The sequence below is a fragment of the Anarhichas minor genome, unplaced genomic scaffold, assembly GCF_050575085.1.
Source record: "Anarhichas minor isolate MPS153535 unplaced genomic scaffold, ASM5057508v1 ptg000043l, whole genome shotgun sequence".
Classification (NCBI taxonomy): Eukaryota; Metazoa; Chordata; class Actinopteri; order Perciformes; family Anarhichadidae; genus Anarhichas; species Anarhichas minor.
Genome location: NW_027466489.1, coordinates 2,457,655 through 2,482,807, shown reverse-complemented (window position 1 = coordinate 2,482,807; position 25,153 = coordinate 2,457,655). Strand labels below are relative to the sequence as shown.

Below are 25,153 nucleotides of genomic sequence, written 5' to 3'. Positions count from 1 at the left end.
GTGTTTCTTTGATACAATCACTCTACAAATGTCAATGTTAAAATGGTGTGTTTATTTTAAATGAAATATCCCTGTGTTTCCTCTGTATGGTGTTAACAGGAAGTCTTTCTGCTACCGCCGCCTGCAGTACCTGAGCTCTAAGTTCCAGATGCACATCCTGCTGAATGAGATGAAGGAGCTGGCAGCGCAGAAGAAAGTTCCACATAGAGACTTCTACAACATACGAAAGGCAAGAGCCAACCACAGTCAATCTATCGCTACTATTTTGATATCATCCAGTGATTGTTGGTAGTTGACAACATTCTCAAACTACAAAAATGTGACTTCAACTAGACAAGGACTGAACCTAAGGCTAAGATCAAAGGTCATATCTGCCTCTCACATATTCTGCTCTGCCCTAACTACAGGTGGACACACACATACATGCGTCATCCTGCATGAATCAGAAGCACCTGCTGCGATTCATCAAGAGATCCATGAAGATAAACCCAGAGGAGATCGTTCACATTGAGCGTGGCCGTGGTCAGACCCTCAAGCAGGTGTTTGAGAGCATGAACTTGACGGCCTTTGACCTGAGTGTAGACACTCTCGACATGCACGCGGTGAGACATTATTGTGTGTTCTGTTTGTGCTCCATACCATGTGATCATGGTCCTGTGCCATATAATAAAGAAAGAAAAACAGTAATGGGAGCAGCTGTATCTAACTAAAGTTATGCTAAATATTGCTGACGGACTGTGTACAAAGGAATACTGTGTAATACATTTGATATAGATAGAAATGAGGTTTGACAGGTTGTGGTTCACTTATCAGGACCGTAACACGTTCCATCGGTTTGACAAGTTCAACGCCAAATACAACCCCATCGGAGAATCCATCCTGAGAGAGATCTTCATCAAGACTGACAACTGCATTGAAGGAAAATACTTTGCACACATAGTCAAGGTGTGAAGTAATTCATATGTAAAGTATTTATGTACCTCATTCAAACATTTTATCAATACATACACAAACTGATGCATTGATATCTCCTGTCACTATTTGTCCAGGAGGTGATGTTTGACCTGGAGGAGAGTAAGTACCAGAACTCTGAGCTACGCCTGTCCATCTACGGTCGCTCCAGGGACGAATGGGAGAAGCTGGCTCAGTGGGCCCTCAAACATCGCGTGTACTCTGATAATGTGCGCTGGCTTATCCAGGTGCCCCGTCTTTTGTAAGTACTCCATCCACTTTGCTTTTACCTTGAAGCTGTACTGCTGTCAGGGGTGGTCAAAAATGTGGTTGTAATGAGAGCACGAACCAAAAGGAATGAATTGGTCTAATTTCTGAGGTTATGTCCTTGTATGAGAGACTAGATGCTCCTCAACTAGTGTATACATTGTTACCTCCTCTGGCCTCTACATTTAAACCTATATTTGAAATGTATTGGTCTTCGATCGTTACCTCTCCAGTGATGTTTACCGAACAAAGAAGCAGCTGGCAAATTTCCAGGAGATGTTGGAGAATATCTTCATGCCTCTGTTTGAAGTCACGATCAACCCGCGCAGTCACCCTGAGCTGCATCTCTTCCTGGAGCATGTGAGTATCACTTCACAAGAAATCCAAAGCTATCCTGATGATTCTGCCGTTTGTTTCTATCCTGTTTGTTGCACGTGTGTCCACAGGTGGTGGGCTTTGACAGCGTGGACGATGAGTCTAAACCTGAGCAACACATCTTCAATCTGGACAGTCCGCTGCCAGAAAACTGGACAGAAGAAGACAACCCACCTTACTCCTACTACCTCTACTACACCTATGCCAACATGACTGTGCTCAACCACCTGCGAAGGTATGGCCCAGCTGGAATCATTTATTTTCACACAAGAATCAAGAATTAAGTTTTAATGTTGTTTTTGTAAATATATTTGACTGACACAGGCAGAGAGCCTTTCGCATGTTTGTGCTGCGACCTCACTGTGGGGAGGCGGGGCCGATCCACCACCTGGTGTCAGGTTTCATGTTGTCGGAGAACATCTCCCACGGACTGCTGCTCAGAAAGGTCAGGAGAGGTCATCCTGGACTGCTTCTAAAAGACCGCTGTGTTTAGTTTGACCATATTGAAATAACATTGTTCTTATACGGGCTAGCTGTGTTCTAAAACTAATTTGGAAAGCTTGCTTAAAGATTTCATCTTTGTTGAATTTCCCCTTCTTGCAAACCTGATGGCATCAGAAAGCTTAATTCAATTATTTAAACTATTGGATTGGACTGCAATATAATTTGGGAAGCACAAAGAGATATATACAAACGATTGGGTACAGCACGGCCGTACATACTGTGCATATAGATTTAAGATTACATTTGTCTCTCATGCTCTCTCTCTATTTGATATCCATCAGGCCCCGGTGCTGCAATATCTCTACTACCTGGCTCAGATTGGCATCGCCATGTCCCCACTGAGTAACAACAGCCTGTTTCTCAGTTACCATCGCAACCCTCTGCCAGAGTACCTGTCCAGAGGCCTCATGATCTCTCTGTCCACTGATGATCCTCTTCAGTTCCACTTCACCAAGGTCAGCGTGAAGGACGTTTGTCTGACTCTACACATGCCCTACATTTAAGGTAGACCATGTAAAACGATGGTCAGAAGTGATGAGGCTCTGTGTGTTTTTCCGGATCCAGGAGCCTCTGATGGAGGAGTACAGCATCGCTACTCAGGTGTGGAAACTAAGTTCCTGTGACATGTGTGAGCTGGCAAGAAACAGCGTCCTAATGAGTGGGTTTTCACACAAGGTAAGCTAGTTTGTAACTCTTCTCATTTTGTGTATTTAAACAGGTGGCATACTCTCACTTTATTACAATCTAATGCAATTCAATACAACCGCTCTGCCATTAACTCATCCTATTATGAAGTTTAAAATGTTCAGTTTTTGGTTACACTGACGGAAATGCATCAATTACATGTTTTGTTAGATGTGGTGTTCTACTGGACAGCATTATAATAAGAGATGTTTCTAATTGTTGGTCCTCCCTATTTATAAACAAGACGGTGAAACCCATATGAAGGGCAGATGAGGTGGTTTGCTTCAGAAAACGTAAAGAGGGAATGTCTTTCTGTGTTTTACTAGTATCTGAGCTTCCACCTCATGTAGCTTCTCTTAATTCCAGGCCAAAAGCTACTGGCTGGGCCCCAATTATTCTAAGGAGGGTCCTACGAGCAACGACATCCGTCGTACCAACGTCCCTGACATCCGCGTGGCGTACCGCAGCGAGACGCTCTCTGAGGAGCTTCAGCTCATCACTCACGCAGTGTGCACTGAAGAGCTGGACACCATCAATGAGGAGGACTCTCTGTCCATGGGCTCTCTCCCGGAACAATGCTGAAGTCGCAATATCCAGGACTTGTCCTGTGAACCCTCAACCCTGTGGTCCACCCAGCATGACACTGAAGAGGCGTGGTGTGAGAGTAATTCACCACCAACCATCACTATAGAAGTATGCCGCACACACAGCTACACAGCTCCCCAAAAGCCAAGGATACAGAGCTTTCCAGAGCACTTCAGCTTCTACATTCTTCCTTTTCCTGTGTTTGAATCATTTTTAGGTTTCAGGGAAGGACTTTAACCCCATATCATTAAAGTTCCAACTACATAGTCAGTGGTTTCCCAAACCTTTGTTTCTGCTTTTCTTTGTGGCATGTTCAGCGTAAGGAAGGTTAGCAGAGAAGACCACCACCAGTGATTCTTGTGAATGAAAAGCAGAGAAACACTCACCAGAGACGCTTTAGGGCAATTGTTGTCTTTATTTCTTAATCCATGACCAGCCTGTCCTTCCAAAAGCTATCAGATGATCCCTGTGAGCGACATGTTGTATTTCACCTGACACATTACATAGCATGTAGTATCTCTTTAGGATCTGTGTACTGCAGAAACACTGACAACCAGCACATTTAAACTCTCTTCGCTGCAAACCTGCTCTGAACGTTTCTTATCTTCCACTAGTCATGCTGCTTAACTGAACCCAGTGCATCGATCATCTTTATTATACAACCGTATAGTGAAGCATTACGGATGTGGTTTTATTGAAATAATACAGGTCAGGGTTGGACGCACAAAACAAACTTTGACAGGTTTCATGTTTTAAGCTACTTCACGGTTGCGCAAAGCTTGCAGATGTATAGTAACTGAATCGGAGAGAAGAGAATGTAGCTTCTGTCTGAATGCTGCAGTTCTGGATATCAGCCATGCATTGTGCTTAGTTTCAGATCATTTATTTGCCAAATGCACACAAAGAATCATTGTTCCGTGATTTTAATGAGCTCAGAAAGTGACAACTAAGGGAGAAAGTCCCTCGAGTCAGTACTAGAAGCAGACGTCCTGGTGGTCGACTGCAGACATTCCACGAAGCAAACGGTCGTCTTTAGCTACAAATGAATCCAGTAAATGTTGGAAACCATCTTTGTTTTATGGTGTAGAAGATATAAAAGGTAAAAGGGGGAATGGGCATAATAGATTGGAACCACAGCACAAATAAGTTTGATGGATTCAGCATCGTCTAAGAGTAACTCTTAAAGTTACCTCACGATGTCTATGAATATACGGACCTTAGCTTTCCTCCTTTTGTCCCTGATTTCATTCATTCCTTATGGACAAACTAGAAAGTCATGGATTTGTTTCCCCCCTTTGCATGCAGTGCACTGTACATATGCACTAAGCCAAAACGTCACAGTGCCTTTTCATTTTTAGCTTTGCCCAGTTTTGGTCACCTGGATTGCATAATGTTTTCCTCAGTCATGGAGAGTAGGCCTCTATGCTGTTGTAATATCCACACCGACGGAACTGAAACCACCTAGCTGCATGCTCGGTGTAAAATAGCTTTTTACCGTGGCCTTCGTTTGACATGGAAAATTGACTTGTTTGTAGTGCTCAGCGAGTGTTTTTTTTTTTTTTTTTTTTTTTTTTTTTTTTTTTTTTTGTTGCGCATGGCTGCATGAGTAATGGATGGCAGGAAATAATGAGTTGTTTACAGCGAGCCGTAATGTAAAGCATCTTGACTAATTCAGGGCTGCCGACCAGCTTTTCGAGTCAAAAGCGCGTTTGCAGTAAACAGATTTAAGTTCAGCGTTGGTCACCATGTGGAAAGGAGCAAACCATGCTGGGACATGGTTAAGAATGTTGCATGGTTCTTGTAGCATTTCTGCTGTTTTAAACCCGCCCCCAAATGTGATCAAAGCTGGGATCACATATTGTATTGAACAGCACCCCAATCTTCACGTCATCACACCACTCTACCTGCCGCTGGACACGGTCCAACGTCCCATCAAACTGTGAGCGTTCTTCTCAAACCTAGATGCTGCTGTCGAGTAATATTTGAATCTGAAAACGTCAGCCTTGTTATTTGAATAACCAGCGTCAGTATCTCTACATGTTTTGCTTTATAGATGATTAGGGTGAAAGATGAGAACCTGCATTTTGTTCAGCAACAATACAGCAGCTGTGTGTTCAAGGGTTGCACCCGAGTTGTGCGCTGAACATGGTGACATGTGCGTGTTTGTTGGATTTCATGTATAAAGTGTATTTTTTTAAGGGGGATATAGAGATAAGAAATTTTATATTCACACTATATTGATGTCAAGGTTCAACACTTGGTGTTGTTGCCGTTGATCATTGTGAATTCACATTATGTCATGAAAATAGTTTTTTAATACGGCTTTATTGTTGTTAGTCTTTTTCATTTCTTAATCAGACACAATCTTTGAATGTCTGTCCCGTCTGTTATTATTTTACAGTCGCTTCTTCACACTTTGTTTTTTATTCCTGATCATTCTCAGTTCATTATTCATTATTGTTCAGTAGGTACATGACAGATACCCATTCCAACACCAACCTACACACACACACACACACACACACAAAAACTACCCCTCATTTTTATGTCACTTCAATGGAGTTAGCTTTTTCTGATTGGGGGATTTTTGGTTGCAAAGACTCAATGCAACCATTGATCTCCAATAGTATCAGTCCATAGGCGGAAGCACAAAGGATAATTATGTTCAAGTATTGCAGCTTCGTTCTGTTCGTGGCCTTTCTTAGTTTGAATGTTTAGCAGCCATATTTTTGACTACTCTTCAACATTTAGTGAGGTAATTATGGGAATAAGTGTTTGATGACGACGCTTTATCACTGAGAGACGATTATAATCTGACCGAAACCTTTTCCATTCATTCATCTTTACAACTGGTTGTTTATACTGTGTTTGTGTCCCCTTCATGGTTTCATATTGTCTTTTACATTTACCACGGAGCCACTTGTCTGCTCTCACAACATCGTGCAGTCTAGTCTACCTCACGAATATTAATCTCTGATAGTTGTCATGGTGGTGCTCCGTGTTGTCCTTAGCAACAGCACACCACAACTAATGATTATTTTCTAGGGCCGTCCTCGACCAAAGACATTTTTTAGTCGTCTGACAGTCATACGATTTTATCAACTAATTGATTAGTTGATTTAATTTAATCGACAGTTCTGTAAACCTGAGTTCTCCACAAAGAATCAGAGAAAAGCACCACTTTGAATCTTTTATTTACCAGAGAAGTGCTCATAGGTATCTTGGAGATAATTTATTTAACATGAAAAGGCGTCGAAAAATGACTAATCAACTCAAGAAATGTTAGTCAACTAGACCAAAATGACTGATTAGTCGACTAATCAACTAAGAGGGGGCAGCCCTATTTTTTTTTTCCCATTCATTAATTATTTTTATTGTTTTGTCTGTAAAATAGAAAACTATAAAAAATGTTAATCATAATTCTGTGTAATGATGTATTCAAGTTGTTTATTTCAGTTGAACAGTCCACTACTCATCATAGACAACTAAGAGAAAGCAACACATGTAATTTCACATTTGAGAAGCTTGAACCAGTACATTGGTCGTTTTCACTTATTTAATCATCACAATTGTTGCTTATTATTTTTCTGACGATCAACTGATCGATTAATCCCTGGAGATAATGGCGCATGAGAAGTGATTCACAAGAGATAAAAGGCTGAGACCATTTAAAGATACGGTTTTCTCTGAGAAGTCACAGTGATTTTGTTTTTGGATGTCAACACAAAAACCAACCAGTTATTCAAATAGGACAGATTTATAGTTCACATTGATTTATTTCTATTTACTTGCTTCATCGTGCATTAATTACCAAACACAAACTATTCTGATGCTCACCCTCGAGATATTTCTCTTTGTTCAGCTGATATTTTTCTCATAAAGTATCTTTGTTTTTACATAATCTTGTCAGTTACTGACATGGATTTAGACTTTTTCCTCATTTTATGTCCATTGATCTGTAGCCATATTATTGCCTGAAATGGATTGCCAGTGTTTAGCAGATGCTTCTGATAAGGTTCAAGTGTAATGTCTGAACAATGAAATAAAGCATGTTTATTCACTAAAACGCTGTGTCCGACAACTTTTATTTACAGGTTAAATTACGACCACATATATTAAGCGTTTTGCTTTCCCCATTTTGTGTTACATAACTTGGGCACATTGCTAAATGTCTTACTATACACTGTAATCATAGTATTGCTGGATACATTGTCTAAATGCACTTTAACACTTCATCTAATAACTTGTCAACTGATTTTAGGACATTTTTAAATGACAACTTGACTAATATACATTTCAAAATGACATTTATATTATTTGCTACAAGGTTTCGGAGGATATTATATTGTGCCAAACGAGCTGTAAACTTAACCTCACTTTTAATTGCTTAATATTATCTGAAAGCTCACAGTATTTGGTGACATTGGTGACTTGTTTCGGACCATGATGATTCCTTATTCTCCTCTGATGTTCTCTTGTTGGTCTCTTTTTAAATGGCAACCTACAGTGTTGAAACACAAAAGAGTCAGAGGGGTTTGTTTACACCAGAGTGGAGACAAATGAAGCTGCACTGTGTGAGTCACTTACAGCCATGGCAGACTTGACCGCTTGTAACTGGAAGAAGACTCGCCCCCCTTCCTCTTGACACACGGTCTTCAGTTCCTCTCTGGTCATCCCCAGCAGCATAGAGCCGCTCAGCCCGCCCAGACAGCGAACAGTGCTGCAAGAGATAAGTAACATTGATCTGTTTATAATCACTTCTGGGGTTCATTCTAACAGGAGAGGTACTGTACTACTTAACAAAAATGAAATGTGTGTTGGTTAAGTGCAGCTGTTTTAAGTTGCCACTGAAGTTAATTTGAAGAAAAAAAAACAGCAAAGTATTTAGTATTGCACCACAAAATTGTAATATCAACTGTAAAACTCAAAGCAGAAGAGGTCATGTTTGTCCCTAATAAGGCTCCTCAAACACTGGATCCTACATCTCCCATAATGCAACTCAATAGTGTCTTTCACTAAACCCACCTGCATCATAAATGCCTACTTATTTCTAACCACAAACCTCGAGTTTGCAATATAGGCTTTCTGTTCAAGTCAGTCATAGACTCAACCTCCAATGATGCATTTACTTACAGCTATAAATATTTACAGTTGTTTAATTGAGTATACTTTTTGTGAGAGACAGCGCCTCATAGATTTGAGTAGGTTTTATTTATCAAATTGAATCAATCAGTCAAATATAGCTTTATTGTAAACGTTAATTCAATACTAAATTGAATGACTGTATGTACTTACATTTTACTAAAGCCCTTGTCTTCCAGCCAGGCTTTCACTTCTGCAGGCTTGGTCTTCTTTGTGAGGACAGGAGAACCTCCAGTATGCTGAGAAAATGTAATGATAATGCAATGTAATTTTACTGTTTGAGAAGAAGTGTGACCTGAGACTGTTTTCGGGCAGTGAAGTTGCTGCTTTCCTTCACTGTCATGCCCAGGATCCCCCAGTGACTTTGGCTTCCTTTAATAGCGGGTTTAAAGTTACCTGTGGTGTGTCAGCCTCGATGTGTTGCTTGTCATGAGCCTCCAGGACATTGTTGGGGACAAAGCCCTCCTCCCCTCCCCTGTTCCTCACTTTCCACCACTGCTTCGACATGTCCAGCAGCTGTGGATGGACAAAGAAAAGACTAGCTGCGGTCTTGAAGAAATATGTGCATGTTGTTTTCTCTTTTGCCACCAATACCACTATGATGGAACAGAAAGAGCAGTTGTTTCATGTCCCTAACTCACCTCAACTATTTCTCCTTTTCTGACGGTGAGCTCTCTGTGGTTTCTTGAGATGAAGTCATTCATAACATGCATGCAACGCAGTTTTGACTCACGTGAGCTGAAAAACACAAAGGGCATCAAAACTGTAAAACATTCACATGATATTGAGTTATACTTCATGTGCTTGTGCGTACCGTGTCTTTCGTGAGGGGAGAGGCGGTGGTGTCCACTTGGTGGAAGTCTACACAAAAAGAGGACATGGTCTTGTTATGTTTTTCATCTTTCTCCCGCTTCTCTCCAAACTAGCCGTCTATCAGCGCTGGTGTCGTACTGAATGTTTGATGTGAAGGTTTACCTGGCTGGGTGCAAGTTGTTGATGCTCCTGCCTTCTCATAGGTCCACTGGGTTCAGGTGCTGCAGTCACCTCATGAGGCTGCCAGCCATCAGAGAACTCCAGAGTGTATGTCGGGATGTCCTCGTCGTCTTCTGGCCATCTGGTGCTGGTGATGTTGTCAAAATCAAAACTGATTATCATCCTTCCACACAGCAGTCTGATATATTTGACTAAACCCTAAGTGTATAAGCAGTAGTCCATTGGTTGAAGAAGTACTCAAATACGTAAAAGTACTTAAGTAAAAGTACCAATGCAACAACGTCAGAAATATTACATGTACAAGTCTGGCATTCAAAATCCTAGTTCAGTAAACTAATAGCTTTTAAAGTAAAAGTTAGGTAGTTTAGTCCAGTGTTTGTCCTCCAAAGAGTCACAAGTTCTGCTACACAAATTAATATTAATTTTATGGATTTTTCTAAAATCTTTACTATTTGAAATGGGCCTTGCACAGTTAATTTAAATGAGAAGTTTAAAGGGGAGATTTCTTTTTAGTGGGAATGCTAACAACTCATAGACATCTGAAATGTTGACATGGGGCCCCAATTACACAAAAGAATAAGAACCACTGGTTTAGTATCTAACAATAAGTAGTAAGTTATACTCTTATTGTATGTTTTTGTATCTCTTTAACTGCCAAATGAATGTAATGCAGTGAAAAGTACATTTTCCTCAGCAATATAAAGTAGCATAAAATGGAAACACTAGAGTAAAGTACAAATACTTCTAAACTGTTCTTAAGTAAAGTACTTGTACTAAGTTTCCCCCACTGCAGATGTGGAGTGAGGTGAAGCTTAGATTTTGGTCCAACACTGTCCAGTGTCTCACCTGGGGATGTTCCAGGCGTCTCCTAGAGACTGCCACAGCTGGTCCTCCTCTGTGGAGGCTTCTTCACTCAGGAGACGGATACACTGAGGCTTCAGCAGCGGTGCAACGATGTTCTGAGGCAGCTCCTCAGCGCAGTGAGATGTCATCTGTAGAAGAAAAGCATAACTCACTTTGTTGTGCAGTAGTCATGTAATTAGGCTAAGTGCATGGCCACAGAGGGTGTCTGCACACTGGATTACAAGAAGGGTGTAGATAATACATGTTAAAGGCTGAACTAATCACACATAACATAATGCATTCTTTCAAAGAAGAAGACAAGAGAACAGGGTTTTAGGTGTATTTTTTAAAATCTTTTTAACAGGGATTATAAATTCTAAAAATCATACAATATATGTGTTAAAGTTCAATTTTAAGAGATGTAGTCACTTACGAATGCTAATGCGGAGAATAAGGAGTGAACAAATTCAGGAGCGCTGGGATTTTTAATCATTCCATTGAGCTCCCCCTGTCGAGGGAAACATTTTACTGTTACATGTACTGTACACTTCAGAGTGAACAGGAATAACATTCACTGTGATGATACTCTGCAAATTAAGGACACATACCACAAGGTTGAAACCAAATTTGATCTTTTGGAAACACTCTTCAAATTCTGCTGCAGGGGGCATACCGTCCATGGCTAAAGAACCAAAATAAATACATAATGAAGACTCACAACTAATGGATTTTTTTTTATAGAATTCACATTTTAAAACAGAATATTCCTTTACAAATTATCTTCCTTCATTTCCTGCATTAAGTTACCTTTTCCTTTTTTCTTTTTATTCTTTTTCTTTGCATTTTTAGCTACTATTGCAGCTACTTTTCCCATGAAGACTTCTATGTCACTTAAAATATGATTCAAGATATCCTGTAAAGAACGAAAGAAGAAGAAAGTCATTTACACATTCCTTTTCTTGTAAATGTTACTAAAATGTACTAAAGACCAACTATGTCACAGGTTATACACTCACTACATTCCTGTCCAGGTCTGTGTATGGGCGTGGGGTAGACAGAGGTTCTTCTTCGTTGGTTGAGTGCTGCGGGGATGGCACCTCCTCTCTGGGAGCGGGGGCCTCCTCCTCCTCCTCCTCCTGAGGCACAAACAGTTCACGCTCAGGGACGTCATCATCTTCTGCATGGACAAAGAAGAAGGAAGGTTTGTGTTGATTTTGACGATATCATTAATAATCATATCAACAGTTATATATCTCCTGTCACTTACTCACCATAGTCGGGAGCCATCCATGGGGGCATCTGCTCTTCAGGTTCATTGTACTTTGCAGCGTTAGGAAGGTTTTTCATTCCCTGACATCCTGCCAGTAGTCCTGCATTCCTGCGTCAAAAAGTGTGAGAGGCATTGTGAGGAATAAAATGAAAGAATCAACTTTCAGGTATTTGTTCTCACTGACTTTAAGTTCTTACCTGATGCTTGAATCATGACTCCCGCGTGACAAAGCTCCTGAGAGATCCCTTTGAACATAGTCAGCCTGTGAACAACAACAACAACAAAAACAAACATTAACTCACTCATTTACTTAATTTAACAGTCACAGTTAGATTGATTTCTATGGGTTTGTCCTCACTCTGACATCCTCACACTGAAACATGAAGACAGTGGTGTTGTGTTTTCTCCCGAGCCGGACCGACACTGTGAGCAGGGATTTAAACACTCCAGCGTCAAGCACAGCCTGCAGCTCCAGGATGTCGCCGAAAGCCATGGACTCCAGCTCCTCCTGAGAAAATAGAACGCATTGATACACATTAAACCATGTCGTAGACCTCTGCACATACATTTATATTAAAGGAGAAACCAGCATCAAGTATATTCAAGTTCAGGTTTATTGTTCAAGTTCAGTATTCAATTGAGTTGAGATCTGTTGACTGTGAAGGCAATAACATAACGTGACGTGACGTAACATAACATAATCTTTGGTCATGCTCGTCTAACTATTCAGTGATCCTTTATTCCCTGGGTGGGGTCATTGTCATCCTGGAAGAGACGAATCCCATCAGATTAGAATTTCAGACTTGTCACCTGTCTGTAGGCCTCACATGCTGCTTACCTTGGTTTCAATGTCTGTGAGCAGCAGGTTGGCGCCTCGTACCTCCAGCAGCATGTTCTGACCCCACACACGACCCATCCCGTCCAGCACTTTCAGCCGCTCCACACAGTCTTCTATGCTTCTCAAGCCCTTCCCATCCAGGTCACAGGTGAACAAGTGCTGCAGCAGCAGAGACACATTAAAACACAACATTAAGCATGGCATGATTCAGAAATGGGCATATTCGTATGGATAATGTTATACCTCCACTCTGTATTGAAATTTGTTCATCATCTTGTTTACTGATACTGCATACTCCATCCTTTGCACTGTCAATCATAAACGAGAGCTCAGTGTTAGTCATGAAAATGAACAGAACATCCACAGGTGTAACCACTGAATATGTTGAGTACAGGGGTGTTAACTTACAGTAAATTGACTTTGCACTGGGCCTCGACAGACTTGACACCTGTGATGACACCTGTGATGACACCTCATCTATAGAGAAGCCACTGTCACAACAAATGCAAGCAAGTTACAACATTGATCATCTGCGATGAATACAGTAATGAATGAAACAATCAATTGATACGTCAACAACGTAAAATTGTGAAAGCCATACTTGGACTGGATTGATCCTGTCCAGCTGCTGGTGTCGTTGCCAAAGGGACTGTTACTCCTGAACATGTTCAGCACTGAACTAACACACCTGCCCTATCATACATAATATGAGTTATACACACCATAAATCTGTAATGTCAGTGGTATGAGCTGTGTCAGCAACCTACATCGGAAATAAATCTATAACTCGTTTATTTTGGGAAGTTTGTCGGCCATCAGTGTTTATTCAAAGCAAACAGAAGCTTAAAAAACTCAAGGTTTGTTAAGTTTTAATTGAAAAAAAAAAACACAACTTTTACGACTGTCAAAAGCAAAATGAGCATTTGCTCAAACAACACCTTCTTTATTAGCAATAAATAAAAAAACAGATGTTGAGAGTCATCAACTAGTTACAGTCACCTAGCAACACAGCTCTGTGATCCACCTAACGACGACATCTTTATGGTGCTGTTGGGATATTTCAAGGGGTTTGTATATTTTAAAGACTGTCTGTGTCTAACACAAGTGAAGATAGAAACAGTTAACAGTATATAAAAACAAAAAGGTAAATTATCTCTTTCAATACAATAAAACAAACATTTGTCAAACACAGAAGCTGAACGAATGGTTAAGTTCATTCTACAGTAAGTCAGAAAAGTACAAAAATATTTTTTTATAATTAAATCTGTTTTCAAAATCCTATATAATAAAAGGTCCTTTAGACCGAAAGCTAAAAAATAAAGTGTTCATCTTAATGTTCTCTGCATTTAAGTGTGCGGATATCCGTTCTACCAGTTTGAGCTTTTTTGATACTTCCAGCACCTTATTCAAGATAAAGCCGGGTGAAGCGGTGGTTATCCTGCATTCACTATCAGGAATAAAAGGAAGATCGTGGTGATGTCGAGTTCGTTTGAATTGTGTTAAATGAAATGCGAACACGTAACAAGCATCAAGTACAGATCACGTACACATATAACAAAGACATATCCAGTTTATGGTGGAGATTCAAAGTCAAAAGCTCTTACCTTTGATATCTGGTAGATGAATACTGTTGTATTATTTAGAAGAAATACAAAACATAGTTTAACGCTGTACTTCAGTCAACGACAAACACCCAAGACTTCCTCATAAAGGAGAAGGACAAAGTCCACTGTCAGTAGCAAAGTGATCTGTGGGATTCCAAGTTGACTCAGATAAGGGCGTGAGACCTTTAGTGTGGCATCCCATCTGAGCAAAGGTTAACAGATATGGAGGAAATCATCCTGGAAAAGCTTAAAGGTCTCCAGCTCTATAAATAGATTTTGGGGCCCATCAGCATTTTGTCATTTTTCCATTTTACAATGTTGTGTGATTACAAGTATTGAGCTACAATGCTCCAACTCCTCTTTTGATTCTTCTTCCTCATTAAAAACACACAATGCGTGCATCCTATCATAGATAACTGCCTTCAACTCGTCAGGTTCACGCTACAGTGAATTAAAATACCTACAGAGAAAGAAGAGAAAAAGTGCAATGCAGTATTTATATTTACTCTTACTCACTTCCATACCGAACATGTCATATCTTTGTAACTCTACCATTTTATTGTACTTTAGTTATCTACTGAAGTCAGGTTTATTTCGATTCAAAATCCAGTTTTAAATACTTCCATGTGTCTTCCCAAATAACCACTTCTTCATATATTGTAAATGTGGGGGCATTACCAAAGAAAGAGCAGTTAGGGAATTTGAAAGGGAATTTCCTCAGTGTTGTCAAGTTGTAGCACTTCACATCTCTGTCAGTACTGTGTCCATCCACCTGGCAGACTGGCTCCACAATAAAACCCCAATCTCATGATTTGTAATGTCACACAGACAAACATTAACCAGAACACATTCCTTGATGTAATGAACCCAGTAAACAACATCTATCAATCTTTCATCTTTTTTATTGACAATTCAGGATTTTTTTCTCAACAACTTCCATCTAATGGGACCCAGTGACTTTTTCCATAAAATACATTTATATATATATATATATAGTATATATTTTATGGAAAAATGATAATATATCGCTTTACATGGTTCAACTTAGGATGTCACATTTGTGCGTGGTAACTCAAAAATACCGGTCACAGCCAACGGGTTGTTGCGTTCTTGTATAAGACAGGTCTAAAGGACGTCTGACGCACTTTTTGGCGATTGCTGTTCCCACACCAAAATATAGGGCTAAGCTGTGGCTCACCTTGAGTACCTGAAGACAACACCATTATTGAACTATTCTACCCAGTCACTGACCTGAAATTGTAGAATATGATAAATAACAGCAGCAATCCAGGATGTTTTATGTCATGCATTAATCCAGAAGTATATTAATTTCTGGGCTACTCAGGACCATTAAAACCTCAATTTTTTCTGTTTGTTTTCCCTGCACCTGCCCCAATGGCCTGCCACTCATACTCTATATTGGTCACTCTAATGATATATTAGGCAATCATCATCAGATGGCTGAAAATCAAATGATTGTAAAGAAACAAACAACCTCACTTGGAGGTTCAAGCCCTTTACTGATGCCGACACAAAGTACCAAAACACATTACTCAATGCTGTACTCATCCCAGGCCTGCTGTTGTTAACCTAAACCACCGGGAGTCAGCAACGCTGCATTAACTCATTCAGAAGGTGCAAAGCTGCAGTAAACTCACAAAGCAGTCAACCCACAGCTGCAGCACAAAAGTAAACAAACACTGTTTGTACAAGAATGCATTGCACAAAGCTGATATATTTGACTCTTCTCTGCCCAGAAACCGGTTTACTATGATAAGTCATTCATAAACTCCCATGTTATTTGTGCTTTTTTTATTGATAAAATAAACATACAATCACAGGTTGAATTCAACTAGATATAAAACATAATGCAGCACCTCAAAGTGTAGTGGCATCCATATTAAAATAGATCCAAATAGCTGAATGTTCAGCGACTTCCAGGATACAATAAATGACCTAAAAATCAAAGATGTGAATACAAAAATAACCTACAATATAGATGGAAAAATAAATCAACTGAAGACAAAACTGCTGGCCAGGTGACCAGAAAACTGATTGCAAACTGAGTAAAGATGTGCTGTTAAGTCATAAATGAATAGAAAGAAGCAAGCCGTACTTTATTTCATATTTGGCTAAATTCTATCCAACATGTAAAAAAACCCATGCGAGTTGTGTTGCTTCAAAACATTATATATGAGGTCAAAAGATAAAAACGGTATTCGGCACAGTTTCTCGAGTGGTAATCACTGACCAGTTTTGGATAAATATGGCACAGGGCGATTCCTGTAACTCATTAACTATGTTGAATGTTCCATTGCAGCAAGCAGGACTTTGGCCCATGCAGTCACCATATCTGTCTTTGGTACCTGCACACATAATGCAGAGTGATGCAGGATTGAGGGCACTACTTTATATACAAAAAAAAAAAAGCCTAGGCACAAAACATTACTAGAGAAAAGCAAAACAATCCTACAGTATAGTGTGCACACTTCTAAATATCATTACGCATAAGTAATTATTTGCCAACGGTCGGTAACTCCCAGTAGCAGTGTGACACATACAGTGATATATGTTATATGTTAGTTCACAGTGCGCGCTGCTTCACTGCGCCTGCAGAGCCTGGACGATGTTCAAGCCTGGGCCGGTGGGCAACGTCCAGCCGTCCTGGCCCTGGTGGTTCTGCAGCAGGCAGTACAGCTGCTTTAGATGGGTCACTATGTTGTCTTTGATATCTGGGATTGAGATCTGCAGGCGAACGCTGCCGCTGTCGAAGGACCGCGTGTTGTCTCCAGAAAACATCTCGCTTATCATGCGGGCCACCACTGGAATGATCTGTAGGACAGAGGACCAGCATGAGTCACACAGTCAGAGACTCTGAAAAGAGTGCAGCTAATTGTCTTTACACAAATAAATAGCTATTATCAGTATGAAAAGACAAAATATAAGTCTGATGTTGAAAAAAAAGTGTTAAGAACTGCAGCTTAAGTTATATTGAACAGCTTTTATTTCCTTTAAATAATAGAAATACATGTTTAAATAAGAATAGATTTTCTGGTTGTGTCATTTATATAAGATAATCAACATGCAAAATATTTTTTATGCATTGAAATATTTCCATGCAGATTACTATTCTTATTGTGTTAACTATTCTTCCAACCGTCGTAAACAGAGATAAAGTTTGTTCATGCATTGTGATGACCACAAACATTCATTAATTCTTGTTACAAACACCGATTCTCACCTGAACCATGATAAGTTTCCTCTCTATGGGTCTCCCATCGGGCCACTCCTCTCCAAAACACAGGTTGATTTCAAACTGAGGAGGGATTGGTGTCTGGCCACGCTGGTGTGCTATCACTCCTGTACACCCCACAAACAGTTCAAAGTTATTACTATTAGAATTCCTTCTAAGAGATTACATTTTTTAGGAGCTCCAAAGACCATAATCTTAATAGAATCTGCATTTAACTCAAGTTGTTTTACTAATTTTCCCAATAAAAGTGAGAATTCTACTTACCACCGAGAAAAGACTCCAGGCAGAAGAGTTTGATCTTCCTCTGGCGCTCTATAAGATTTGGAGCAGCTGGATTTGGAGCACAGGGACCGGACCAGTACACCTTGCACTGGCAGAGACGCACTGCGTAGATATCGTGACCGCTGACCTCCAGGATCAGGCCTCTGTCCATCACATCCAGCAGGCGGTTAGTGAAAACCCGTTGCTTGTCATTGGTAATGTGCTCTGTGGTCGGAAAGCGTAGCTGCTCCAGGTTCACCGGCCCGAACAGCTCCTCCTGATTGACCATGGGGCCGAGGTCTCCGTAGAACAGCCTGCAGCCCTGCGGGTTACTGACGTTCGCTGTGGGACAGATCTCCTTCCCTCTGTAGTGGAACTGCACCTCCAGGTCTGTCACTGGGTCAGAGAGAAATGTAGAAACGCGTTAAAACCGCGTTTGACGTACAACTGAAGTTATGCCTTAAAACAGGGACGGTTCACCCAAACAACATACGCTTACAATTTCTCCCACTGTATCTGAAGTGCCCCCGGAATTTGGAGACATTAAGTGTTGGTCAGCTTTTATTCAAATATTCTGTAATTTTCTGACTGACAATGAATTGAGTATTGGCTGTGTGGCGTAGACCTCAATTATTGTCACCGATAAGACACATTATTCCACATTACGATGAACTTGTGCGTTGTAGTTTAGTTGGAGTCAATCTCACGCAAACCCTCCTGCTGCTGTAAACACCAAATCACAGCAAAAAATAGTCCCCAACAAAAGGGATTATTGTTTAATAAAAACTACAATGCCCAGTTGTTTTAGGAAAATACAGACTGTGTTGAGCTATAGTAGCAATCCCCAATGCTACAGCAGGTGTCCCCACACTGCATCAGCCCGTTGCACTAAATCTATCTGAATCCACTGACTGGAAAACAGGAAAAAAAAACAACGGTCGTGGTTTGCGGTGGTCTGTCTCTTTAATGATGTGTGGTGTTCACTGGATTTCAACAACGCTATAAGAAGTGCTTACTCGGGAGGGAACTGATCCACATTTCTGGAGAGGCAAAAAAGGCATCGGGTAGAGGAGGGGGCTGCATCGAGTGATCGGGCAGGGGAGCAGGAGGCAACAGGGGAGTTGGTGTCATCTCCACATCCACAGGCTCCTCTTTAGGCCAGATTTTAACCGACTCCTCTTTGGGCCAGACCTCATTTGAAGGGGGACAACTGGAAGGCTGCGAATCTGAGCTAGGAGACCACATAATAAGAGGAGAGGGACTGGTGCCTAAATGAGGAAAGGGAAAAGAATGAATTGGCTGAATTATCAAAAAACTAAATTTACAACTTTACTTTTTTGGATGTACTGCCAGGAAATAGGCGTAATGTGCGCGGAGAAATCATTCACCATTAGATGGGTATGGAGGGAGAGACTCTGGGGTATCTGGCATATCTTCCTCACCACCGTCGTCCTCATGTGGAGTCCAAGAACCAGCGTCTGAGGAGGCTGTGGGGTAAGTATTACACAATGAAGTGAAATGAAGGACAAATTGTAATTGAGGATGAACAAAGTGTCCAGCTCTTATCTACCTTGGTTAATGGGCGGCGGTGGGATGTCGCAGACATCATATATCTTCAAAGGATTCATGGGAACCTCTTTGGTGCCATCGAAGACCAGGTTGAATTCTCTGCTTTTGTTCAGGGCACATCGAAGCTGAGCTTTCCACTTTGCAGGATCAGGTTCATCAACTCCCTCTTGAAATTTCCCGGTCTCCACAGCCCACGCCTGGAGGCACATTTAAACATACAGAGGTATCAATATCACAGTCCTGTTTTAAATATTTCAGATTCCTGCACAGGATCCACATAATTATACCTTTTTTTGTGAGGCATCTGTCCAAAGAAATATCCAAGATAATGGACAATGATGTCATCATGTACATTAATGTGCATGAAACATGGTTATGAATGTATTTATTTAGCTTTACCAATACATTTGGAAAATGTAAGCGACTCATCTTTATCATGAAGAATCTGTACAATGTGTCACCCATGTACGTTGTCAGCACCAAGAGGTTCCGGTTTTACTAACGTTACACCAAAACACTACAATTTCACTTTCCCATCTAGTTTGGCGTGTCCACAGGGACGAAGACAACGCAATGCACTCATACAAGGAATGTACACAGTCCATGTACAACTGCATACGATCTCATAGAAAAACAAGAGCAAGAAGTCCCAACATCACCGTCTCTGATCTTTAATTGCAGCCACACAAATACAGGCCCAGTGCTAGTTGTCCTATCTACTACTTACATACATTACACCAGGGCTAATGTTAGAGGCTTGACAGAGGTATGTGTAAGTCGGTTGCAAAACCAGATGTTGCTCCAGAGGCATGCAAAGTTTTCCCTTTTTTTTCCCTTTCTTCTTTCTTAAAGCATATTTAGCAGGTAAGAACCAGTATAGGCCTTGCAAAAATATTGACAATCTACAAGGTGTCTGCCTCGGGATGAACAAACACGTCACTATACATTCCTCTTTTCGCGGATTTTTTTTTTTTATTATTATCATGACATCTGGTGGATTTTAAGAGCCCGTAACCTTAAATATGGTGTCCTCGTCTTCGTGCTGGGGTGTGTGCCGTGTGGCGTGTTTCCATGGGATCCTGAAGCGCATGGCCTCACGGTCAATCCACACCAGACCTGGGTATCGCCCGCAGTCCACCTGAGAGACCAGCCAGGGCTTCAGACGGACACGTCGAGGGGTGACCGACATCCTGGCTGAAAAGACAACACAAACCGGTGAGTCCCACGGTTGATTGCTGCTGTGAGACATTTTTTTAAACGGACAGAGAGCTTTATTAAACTCAGTGACAGACAATGACGCGCAGGAGTGTTCGCACGTCCGGGATATTCCAAACATTTTAAAACGGCCACACTTTGACAGGCGGAATGACCTTTGACTTATTTAGTTATTTGTCATATAACCATAGCTGCTTACAGGTTAGGCTGTGCATGGTAGGTCAGCATATCTTTACATGTGAATATGCAGTGAAATAGATCCAAAACTCAAATAGACAAAGCGACCAAACGCGATACTGAAGAACGACACACATACCTGTGGCAAACCAGGAAGTTGGCGAAGTCTGTCCTCGTCGGCCTGCTAACCAGCAGCCGGAGATAAAACCGCGTTTCCTCTGTAAATCGGCTGCAGATTCCCTTAAAAGAAAAAAAAAACCCTCACTGATATTAACACGGACGAAGTGGGCGCGAATAACAACAAATTAATCTCGGAGGACTCCGAAGCGCTGTTGTTGTTCACTCCGGCTCAGCCCGTCCCCTCTCCTCACCGAAACTCAGGTACGTGCGTGACGTCACGCCGGTGACACACCTTTTTTTTTTGAGCAGCTGAGTGGATAGCTTTTTGTGGAGCACGTGGACTGGACACTATATTTTTCCATCTGAGCATCATTTTCATAAATGTTTTTTGTCGATATATACGAGCATATATCATGAAGGCATAATGCACACAGACATTTAAGAAACACTTTTGTTTTCTCAAGGGAACTAAAGTACCGACTAGTTCTTTCACAAGAAGGATTGGGAGGTTGGGCCGTCTTTATTTTCACTGATGTTTATGCAATTCTTTTTTCTTTTTTTTTCAACGAACATCTTTATATTTTTCTGCATATTTTTTGCTTTGAACAGTGTGAGAAAAAAAAACCACACTGTTTTATCCTCAGGGTTTTCTATGAGGGACCTACATACTTAGAGAAAAACACTACACACTGGCAGACAATAGTAATGACTCAGCCGGCAGGCAGAGTTGGAGTTTCCACAGTAAATAACAGTCCATTCATTGCGAAGTCGTACAAGACGGTGGACGGTTGATGATGATGACAATAACAAGCCACTCCCTGAAACTACTCATGACTTTCTCTGAGTGCGTGTGTCTGACACATCCAGCTGTACACATTTGCCTTTGGGTTTCCTGGTTTCGACATAATATCCACAATGAGTCTGTCGCCATGTGTGTGATGCTAATTATTTGCATTCTGAAATAGATGGCTTTCTGAGCTGATAGTGGCTGGGTGTTTTGGGTCCAAGTGCCAGCTGTAGCATCCCAAAGGATGAAGAACTCCCTGCAACGATGTGTGAATAGTTCCCAACCTGAGGGTCAGCATCCCATAAAGTCCCAACATAAATTTAACATAAAGGGGACTGTAGAGGGGTCACCACATAAAATAAAACATCCCCCACAAAATGAGGTAAATTGAATCAGACTTTCCTTAAAATATTGTCCATCTTGTTGTAGGCCTGCTCATCTCTCTTCAGGTTACTGAAAATGAGTCAAATGAAAAAGGCAAAAACTACCAGGCTGTCCACATTAATGTCATTGCCTGTGATGAGGGGTAAAGAAAAGATATTACTTGATTTTAAGTCACAAAATACCTAAATGTTTCGTAACCAGCTACAACAAAGTCATCAAAAACTTGTGGAGGACTCTATGTGAATTTCTCCAGTCATTCTGTCAGTCAAAGACAGTTAGTACTAGAAGACCTAATAGAGTTAATAGAAAATGAATGAAAACAAAGAATGAATACAAATATATCACTTACTGACATGTCTATAAAATAAATGTTGGGCATGCTCATCGCTTAACACTTTACAACAACATTTATTTGGTCACACAAAGGTGCTTTCTATCTGTTCCATGTGTTCACATACCAGAATTAAGCATTTATCTTTCCTTTGCTTTCCTTAAACATAAACTATCCAGCCAGCAAACCTCATAGCATCATAAACTAATCTAATGTGGAACTTTAATTTAGGAAAAGCTAATCCTAAAAGCCTAAATCTAATGCTGTGGATTGAACAGCATAATGTATAAAAGCTTACCTGGGTTGTGAAAAAGCTGCAAGTTTGCTTTAATTAAGTGATCAGTTTGAAAGGACAACTTAAGGGAAACAATTGGAAACACACATAACTTAAAACAAACAGTCAAAATCCAAATGGAAAAGGATTCAGACTAGAGGCTGATTAAAGAGGAAAGGCACATGATTTTGATGAATGTACTTTTATTGTTTATTGTAAAATATACATTAGAGCTACTTTAAATCTACAGTGTAGTGGTAGTAGCATCAGCAGGTAGGGTTTTGCATCTAGTTCATTCAAAGCATTAAAAGGCTCCACAAAAATACATGCATCTCTGTAATGGCTTGGAAGAAGGGAATCTCGGATGGCTCTTTACAGTTTATAAAACACTCCAATTAGGAAGTTATCGGGTCTGTTGTTTTCCCATAAATACATAAAGTTCAATATGTATTTAATGTCCAACAGAATATGATGGCTAAAATGAATGGACATTGGACAGAATTGGGGTTGATGGAAAGCCTTTGCTGGCTCATGAATATGTGAAGAAAAACTAAACCAGTGCAAGCGTGCTGCACTTTGACAATGACCCAGAGATTGGTCCACATCCGTTAGTCCTGATGATTTGTGGGTTATCCTGAACCCACCTTTTCAGCTGTGGCTCAGTTATATACAAAAATGTATTGGGGTCCATACAGTTGGAAGTATTAGATGTTGGTCCTCATCTCCCTTTGAATTTTTTGGACAATGTGCGTGAGGTCCAAACTCTCTGTTAGTGTCGCCAGCAGCATGCTGTCATTTTGAACCCCCTCCATGAACTCTTCATAGGAAACTTCCCCTGGAAAAAACAAACGCACACTCTGAACTTAAATCCCCTCTGCTGGTGATAACAGAGATTCATATTTAGTCGATAATTTGCCAGGGTTGAAGATATTCAGTTTTTTTTCCGTCCACTCCTCCAACCCAGTTGGTGCTCATTTTCTGACCGAATATTTTGCCCTTAGCCCTTACCATCTCCATTGATGTCAATCTTGTCAAACACTATGTTGGCAAAGTCCTCCGATGACACCTTACTAGGAATCCCATTGATTGCACGGATGGACTAAACATAACACAAAGAGAGGAGATCATGTTAAAAACTGAGACATGTAATTGTTGCCTACCTTTCTTCAACCAGTAGATGTCAGCTAAGTGTTAGCTTTTTGCCTCTGCACCTTGTATCACTGCAGTGTGTTCTACGCTCCTCTAAGCCGGAGGTGGGATACCTGTGCCATATCTCAGTGAGACCCGAGAGGTCTGAGCAGGTGGTTTCAGGATAGTACTTGGGATTTACTTGGATCTGTTACAAAGCCATGCGTCACGTTTCAACATGAAGGCTCATGCCCACCTTAATTATCTGAAGCAGCTCGTCACGGTCGATGTATCCACTCCTATCTACATCATACAGTTTAAAGTTCCAGCGAAGCTTCTGCTGCACTCCTCCCTTCAGCACCAGGCTCAGAGCAGCTACATACTCCATAAAATCAATGAAGCCATCCTACAAAAGAGAAGGACATTATGGACATTGTCTTGAGCAGAGCAGTGTGGCATTCAATGTATACTCCTGCCTTATTCAAGTCTGTGCAGAAAACTGTCAAATTGTGGAATCAAGGTCTGTTGCCCACCCATTTTATAACTTCTTTAAATGTAATGCACACTGATCTACACCTCCATGAAAAAGAGGTTTCAGCTGTCTTGTTTTCAGGTTAGCGTCATTGGGATAAGCCCCCTCTCTAATAGAAGTGTCTCTCCGTCAGATTTCTATTGGCAGAAACAATCTCGTAAAAACACTGGCAGGCACTGAGGAAAAACACAGTCACTGTTTTTGAAAATTGAGATGAACATGACCCAGTTTCTTTGCTCTTACAGTTTACCATAAAGACTGAATAGACATGAAATAGATGTAGCGGGTGGAAATAAAGTACACGTAAACAAATATCAATCTTTGTGGGTTTTCTGATGAGGAAGATGATGATCATTGTAATCCTTATTTGTTGGTAATAGTAGAAGCAGATAATCAAGATGATAGATATATTATGAATTAATTATGAATTATGAATATGATCTGGATTATGAAATAATAGCAGCATTATCACATATATAAGTAAAAGTAATGAGAACTAAACTTCTGTCTTTTTGTGCAAAGGATGCTTTTTAAAAACATTTCACCATCAATCCTATTCGGTAAGGATGAAAAGCAACTAATGGTGAGCATACTTAAAGATTCAGCTTTACTTAACATTAAAATGTATATATTACCCGGCCAGAAGATTATAAATCCACTTACATTATCCATATCAAACGTAGTAAACATGGTCTCAACATAGGCGTTGGATGTATCCGACAGGTTCCTCAGACCAAATAACTGTTTGAACTCGTAAAAGGTGAGAAGTCCAGATGGGTAGTCGGTCATGAATTTTCTGTACCACTGATGACTCTCACAAGCTTGTAGTTCCTCCATAGCCGACCCAGTGCAGTTTCCCATGTCTGTTTATCTAAAAAAACAAAAAAGGGATATAAGAAATCCTGTAAAAACCAGAACCAGAATGTATCGCATCCGCCGAACATCCGTGCATGGCCGGTATGCAGACTAAAAACAAGTAGCAGGATGCAGTGTGTGTGTGAGCCAATCATCCTCTGTGATGTTGAAGGCTCAGAAATTGTAATCCACTTTGCTTGCAAGCAAAGAC

At 40.6% G+C, this 25,153-nt stretch overlaps 4 protein-coding genes across 12 annotated transcripts in view; 1 reads left to right on the top strand and 3 right to left on the bottom strand.

Annotated features, from left to right (window-relative positions):
* The window catches only part of ampd2a (adenosine monophosphate deaminase 2a), a 29,853-nt gene extending 22,421 nt beyond the window's left edge, over positions 1-7,432 (top strand). For all 9 annotated transcript variants that reach the window (XM_076110506.1, XM_076110508.1, XM_076110505.1 and 6 more), the window contains 10 exons: positions 100-229; positions 408-602; positions 814-945; positions 1,050-1,213; positions 1,452-1,578; positions 1,665-1,828; positions 1,918-2,038; positions 2,379-2,552; positions 2,662-2,772; positions 3,148-7,432. In XM_076110506.1, the coding sequence (XP_075966621.1) occupies positions 100-229; positions 408-602; positions 814-945; positions 1,050-1,213; positions 1,452-1,578; positions 1,665-1,828; positions 1,918-2,038; positions 2,379-2,552; positions 2,662-2,772; positions 3,148-3,363 (1,534 nt within the window). In that variant the 3' untranslated portion in view covers positions 3,364-7,432. The remainder of the gene's footprint in view (positions 1-99; positions 230-407; positions 603-813; positions 946-1,049; positions 1,214-1,451; positions 1,579-1,664; positions 1,829-1,917; positions 2,039-2,378; positions 2,553-2,661; positions 2,773-3,147) is intronic.
* Positions 7,433-7,887: 455 nt separating this feature from the next.
* On the bottom strand, positions 7,888-13,118 carry eps8l3a (EPS8 signaling adaptor L3a). The gene is made up of 18 exons (XM_076111015.1): positions 13,054-13,118; positions 12,861-12,943; positions 12,696-12,760; positions 12,453-12,611; positions 11,973-12,122; positions 11,812-11,876; positions 11,616-11,722; positions 11,361-11,521; positions 11,152-11,257; positions 10,953-11,026; positions 10,778-10,852; positions 10,348-10,493; positions 9,460-9,628; positions 9,323-9,369; positions 9,150-9,246; positions 8,905-9,024; positions 8,662-8,747; positions 7,888-8,086 (listed from the first exon to the last, which is right to left on the bottom strand). Exons 1-18 carry the CDS (start codon positions 13,116-13,118, stop codon positions 7,906-7,908), a joined length of 1,956 nt encoding a protein of 651 aa, XP_075967130.1. The 3' UTR covers positions 7,888-7,905.
* Positions 13,119-16,315: 3,197 nt separating this feature from the next.
* On the bottom strand, positions 16,316-20,328 carry irf6 (interferon regulatory factor 6). The gene is made up of 7 exons (XM_076110562.1): positions 20,155-20,328; positions 19,141-19,336; positions 18,959-19,057; positions 18,587-18,838; positions 17,574-17,966; positions 17,298-17,416; positions 16,316-16,888 (listed from the first exon to the last, which is right to left on the bottom strand). The coding sequence occupies exons 1-7, from the start codon at positions 20,326-20,328 to the stop codon at positions 16,658-16,660; spliced, it is 1,464 nt and encodes a 487-aa protein (XP_075966677.1). The 3' UTR covers positions 16,316-16,657.
* A 2,803-nt stretch (positions 20,329-23,131) lies between these two features.
* guca1ab.2 (guanylate cyclase activator 1Ab.2) lies at positions 23,132-24,948 on the bottom strand. Its single transcript, XM_076111149.1, has 4 exons — positions 24,751-24,948; positions 23,812-23,961; positions 23,436-23,526; positions 23,132-23,262 (listed from the first exon to the last, which is right to left on the bottom strand). The coding sequence occupies exons 1-4, from the start codon at positions 24,946-24,948 to the stop codon at positions 23,132-23,134; spliced, it is 570 nt and encodes a 189-aa protein (XP_075967264.1).
* Positions 24,949-25,153: the final 205 nt, after the last annotated feature.

Coding starts and splice junctions, on each gene's coding strand:
- guca1ab.2 (XM_076111149.1), bottom strand. CDS start 24,948: ATGGGAAACTGCACTGGGTCGGCTATGGAGGAACTACAAGCTTGTGAG. Junction 23,527..23,811: donor AGCTGCTTCAGATAATTAAG/GTGGGCATGAGC, acceptor TGTTATGTTTAG/TCCATCCGTGCAATCAATGG. Junction 23,263..23,435: donor GATTGACATCAATGGAGATG/GTAAGGGCTAAG, acceptor TGTTTTTTCCAG/GGGAAGTTTCCTATGAAGAG.
- irf6 (XM_076110562.1), bottom strand. CDS start 20,328: ATGTCGGTCACCCCTCGACGTGTCCGTCTGAAGCCCTGGCTGGTCTCT. Junction 17,417..17,573: donor CCTGGAGTCTTTTCTCGGTG/GTAAGTAGAATT, acceptor TGGGGTGTACAG/GAGTGATAGCACACCAGCGT. Junction 16,889..17,297: donor GGAAACTTATCATGGTTCAG/GTGAGAATCGGT, acceptor TCTGTCCTACAG/ATCATTCCAGTGGTGGCCCG.
- eps8l3a (XM_076111015.1), bottom strand. CDS start 13,118: ATGTTCAGGAGTAACAGTCCCTTTGGCAACGACACCAGCAGCTGGACA. Junction 10,853..10,952: donor AATTTGGTTTCAACCTTGTG/GTATGTGTCCTT, acceptor TTCCCTCGACAG/GGGGAGCTCAATGGAATGAT. Junction 10,494..10,777: donor TATTCTCCGCATTAGCATTC/GTAAGTGACTAC, acceptor TTTCTTCTACAG/ATGACATCTCACTGCGCTGA.